This window comes from Octopus sinensis, linkage group LG13 (genome assembly GCF_006345805.1).
Source record: "Octopus sinensis linkage group LG13, ASM634580v1, whole genome shotgun sequence".
Lineage (NCBI taxonomy): Eukaryota > Metazoa > Mollusca > Cephalopoda > Octopoda > Octopodidae > Octopus > Octopus sinensis.
Window position 1 is genome coordinate 22,934,547 of NC_043009.1, and position 5,000 is coordinate 22,939,546.

Sequence of the window (5,000 nt, forward strand, 5' to 3'; positions counted from 1 at the left end):
GCTTCTCAACAATAATAAAATCTAAGTGTGTATGCACATATATAAATATATATATATATATATACATACATACATACATATATGATATACATGTATACATATATACGTACACACATCATCACTATTATTTCTCTCTTCGCAATTACTACTAATTCATCCGCCATCTCTCCTAAACATGAGCAGTCATAACAGCTCCTCTACAAGAACCTGTCCTGCTCCATCCGCTTCTCTCATAACTTAACCCTCACCAGCTAGCATAAAGCTCACTCCCTCCAGATTCAGCATCTTGTGAACTGCACTGATGCAAGCAACAGAAAAAAAAATTAAATTAAGAAAAAACACTCAGTATACACTGTAAATTGGTTGGATCAAGGAAGTCATAAGCAAAGGTGTCCAGCTTTAGAAAGCATGCCAAAGACACTGGAACTTGATGCAGTCCTTAGACCCATCAGATACTATAAAAACTAACTCATGCCAGCATGGAACATCATCATTTAATGTCTGCTTTCCATGCTGGCATGGGTTAGACGGTTTGACTGAGAACTGGCATACTGGGAGGCTGCACCAGGACCTAATCTGATTTGGCAAGGTTTCTACAGCTAAATGCCCTTCCCAACGCCAACCACTCTGAGAGTGTGGTGGATGCTTTTTACGATGAAGATGATAATATGACTTCTGTGATCTCTTTGCTCTCTCAGTCATGTTGCCTTGAACAAACATATTTTAGAATACTGATAGTACTCCCTTAACTCCTTTCTCTTTATCATGTACCCCTCTTATCACTGTCATTCAAGCCTTTACCGTTCCTCATGCTTCTCACCCTGTAAAGAGGTTGGCAAGTGAGCAGAGACATGTGGAGGACAGGGTTATCTCAATGATGCTGGTGTCTTGATAAAAAAGCACCCACTGCATACAATAAAGAGGCTGGTTTTAAGAAGGGTCGCCAGTCATACAAACCAAGCTAAACATGAATCATAATCCCTATTTTTTTAAAGTCCACTTTTCCATGCTCGCATTGGTCAAACAGAATGTAGTGAGGCAGATTTTCCACAATCCTATGTCCTTCCTGTCACCAACTCTCACCTGTTTCCAAGCATGGAAACATTTCCTCTTGACCAGACATGTTTTATTTTTCTAGATGTCCTTCCTGTTGCCAACCTTCACCTGTTTCTAAGTAAGGTAATATTTCCCTATGGCCAGACATGGTTTTATGGAAGATTGGAACACTGCTTCTATGGCTCACTGACAACTATTATGTAGAGTCAAGACAAGGAGATACAAACACACACACACACACACACACAGAAATACCCAGTACATTTTGCAAAGTGACTGGTGTTAAGAAGAGCTTCCAGACAATTGGAGAATGGTCAGCTCTCTGGCTTGCCAGATCTTGTCAAACCGTCCAACCCATGCCAGCATGGAAAACAGATTATTAAACGATGATGATGATGATATGACAGGCATTTTTCAATTTCCATCTGCCAAATCACTTCAAAAGGCTCTGCTCAATCTAAAGCTATAGCAGAAAATATTTGCCCAAGATGCCATGTAGAGGAACTGAACCCAAAACCATGTGGATGAGATGCAAACTTCTACACCAAACAGCCACATCTGCATCTAGTCACACACACATACAGCCACACCATATCAATTTTGAGTTTGATTAATGAAGGGACTATTTGAAACTTCAGATAGTTTTAACCTCGTGGTAAATAAATACACCACACCATTTAATAAGTGTGAATGAACTTTACTGCAGGAGATTCCTCTTTATATGTAATGATTAGGTATGCATGTGCATATGTATGCACTTCTGCATGTATGTGTACATGCATGTGTTGTCTGTCTGTCTACCTATCTATCACTTTTTCTGACTTCTGTCTACAATGAAGACATAAAACCAGGTAGAGAATATGATATAAACTCAAGTGGTTGTCATATACAGATGATTAATCTGCAAAACAAAAAAAAAAGCAACAACAACATACTTGGCACCATTTAAAAGTAATTACAAAGATCAGGTTTCAAACCAGAGAAAAGAACTAACACTTCTTCATTCCTCTAATAATTCTGCTAATATTTATTCCATTATTTATTGAAACAAATGTGATAAAAATTATTTTTTAAAAATAATGTTGCAAAACTTAACATGTCTTTAAAACATTTTTTTTTTATTCTTCCACACTTCAGAGGGTAGAATTTTACAAAATGGAGACAAAAATGAGATATTGAATAGTACGTGATAAAGAAAAACTACATAGAAAATATCATCAAGTTAGCAAGTAACCAGCATAATGAGATGGACTTATTTAATTTTAATTATTTATTTAATTAATTGACTTGTCAAGTTCAACTGTCACTGTTTTATATCCATTTTTCCTATAAAAACATGGTGGTGTTAAATTTTTCTTTTAACCCATTCACATAGGTGAACATTTCAACTGCTAAAGCAAATTGTTTTTATAGCTGAATAGATAAGTGTGTATGTATGGAAGTATGCATGTATGCTTGCCATTTCAGTTGTTACACAATGAATAATGATTTTTTTCATCCTTTTTAATATAGGCACAAGGCCTGAAATTTGGGGAGACGGGTCTTAGCTACATTGATGCCAAGTGCTGAATTGACATTTATTTCATTGACCCCAAAAACATGAAAGGCAGAGCTCACCTGAGCAGAATTCGAACTCAGAATACAAAGACAGCCAAAATGCTGCTAAGCATTTTGTCCAGCATGCTAACGATTCTGCCAACACCTCACCTTATAATGATTTATTAATGAAGCCAACTTTGATGGACAATTTTGTTAGCTTAGATACATGGTAACAAGTGGAGAGTTAAACAGAGTTACCATATACAGGTCAGCATAAATATATATATATATATAGATAGATACATCAACATCATCATTGCTTTGATGTTCGCTCTTCCATGCTTGCATGGGCTGGACAGATTTTGCTGAGGTAGATTTTCTACATTTGGATGCCCTTCCTGTTGCAAACATTCACCTGTTACCGACCTTCATCTGTTTCTAAGCCCAGTAATGTTTCCTTGTGACCCTGTGTCATGGAAGATTAAAAAGGATATCACTTGTATGACAGTGACACTCATTTACAACCATCACACAATATGAAAGCAGGAGGACACAAACCCATAAGCATAAAAGTACAAACACACAAAGGCAATGGAGTAAAGCATTTAACCAAATACAATTAAAACTTACCATATGTCTTCTTTGCAAGATTAACTATATCCTTCAGAGTGCTCTCTCGACCATGTTGCTCCATTTTGGTGGACAATGGGAAAAAGGACTTGCGTGTTTTACGTAGAGATTTTTTTACATTATCTACAATAAAATAAATTTTGAGAGTGTGTGACAGGGAAAAAACTAGGTAAAAGGTAATTAAATGGGAGAGAAAGTTAGCAAAAGTTAAAACAGGAAATTGCTTGGTTTCATTTTTGTGATATGAGGAATGAAAGCAGTGCCCATCAAAACCTGTTCAGGGTGTCTGAGACTGACGTGTGGATGAGAATATATTCTTGAACAAGAGACTCGACTTCAACGCTTGCAACAAAGTGGGATCCACTAAAGGTACTCAAAGTGCCAGGTAGTGGTATTAAAACCAGGTAGTGGATTAAGTCTTACTACTGGTGTCATATAGTCTTGGTGCTGGTACCACATGAAAAAGCTCTGGTGTTAGTGCCACATAAAAAGCACCAGTGCTGGTACCACATAAAAAGCACTGGTTATGGTGCTGTAAAAACTAAACAAAAAACAGACAATGGAGCCTGATGTAGCCCTTGGCTTTACCAGCTCCAGTCAAACTACCCAAACCAAGTCAGCATGGAAAACAGATGTTAAATGATGATGACCCATGTAAGAAATGACAGGATTTGAACTCAGAATGCAAGGAGCGAACGCAAATATCACAAGGCATCCTATTTAACTCTGTAACCATTCCACCAGTCAACCATTCAAAACTTTATTTTATTGACCTCAGAAGAGTGAAAAGCAAAGCTGACTTCAGCAGGATTTGAACTCGGAATGTAAAGATCCACAACAATTACGGTAAGGGATTTTGCAGCCTAAATAGGACATTGTAGTCATCATCATCATCATTTAACGTCCGCTTTCCATGCTAGCATGGGTTGGACAGTTCAACTGGGGTCTGGGGAGCCCGAAGGCTGCACCAGGCCAGTCAGATCTGGCAGTGTTTCTACAGCTGGATGCCCTTCCTAACGCCAACCACTCCGAGAGTGTAGTGGGTGATTTTATGTGCCACCGACACAGGTGCCAGACGAGGCTGGCGAACGGCCACGCTCGGATGGTGTTTTTATGTGCCACCGACACGACAATAAAAATATGACATGGCAGGTATAACAGTAAAAAAAATTAGACAAAGAATTGCAATAAATGCAAGTCAGTACCACAGCTATCCTAAGACACAGTATGTACGAAAATAAAAGAGTAAGTATGTAAAAGAGCAAGTGTAAGATACAGTACATGTGACATTGAAAATTATAACTTAGTAATATGATAATCATTAGACATGGCACCAGCATGTAAAATGCACTCGTGAAGGTACCATGTAAAATGCCCATTTATAAACAATCATGTGATACCAGGACATGATATCATGTGATATTAAGACAAGGGTACAAATACACACACACACACAGACACCAGCAATAGTGCTTTTATGTCACACCAGCAAGTTGTTTTTTTTTACATGATACCAGCACCCAGGAGCCCTCAACAGAAGGACCTCTTGCCTAAGAGAGACAGAGAGGGACTTAGAGAATGTACCTATAGGTAGGGATGGCCACAGTCCATTCATGCAGGGATGTCCTCAATGTAGATGGGGCAATGTAAAAGCACCTGTGCTGGTGCCACAACACAGGTATTTGTACATGGAATTGGCACTTCTATCTGACATCAGCATGGGCGGTTTTAGGTTAGACCAGCATTGGCACTTTCATGTGGCATGGGCACTTCTA

The 5,000-nt window shown here is 38.5% G+C and overlaps 1 protein-coding gene across 1 annotated transcript in view; it reads right to left on the reverse strand.

Annotated features, from left to right (window-relative positions):
* The window catches only part of LOC115218449, a 601,809-nt gene extending 598,465 nt beyond the window's left edge, over positions 1 to 3,344 (reverse strand). The window contains exon 1 of the mRNA XM_029788270.2: positions 3,226 to 3,344. Within this exon, the coding sequence (XP_029644130.1) occupies positions 3,226 to 3,289 (64 nt within the window). The 5' untranslated portion in view covers positions 3,290 to 3,344. The remainder of the gene's footprint in view (positions 1 to 3,225) is intronic.
* Between the last annotated feature and the right edge of the window lie 1,656 nt (positions 3,345 to 5,000).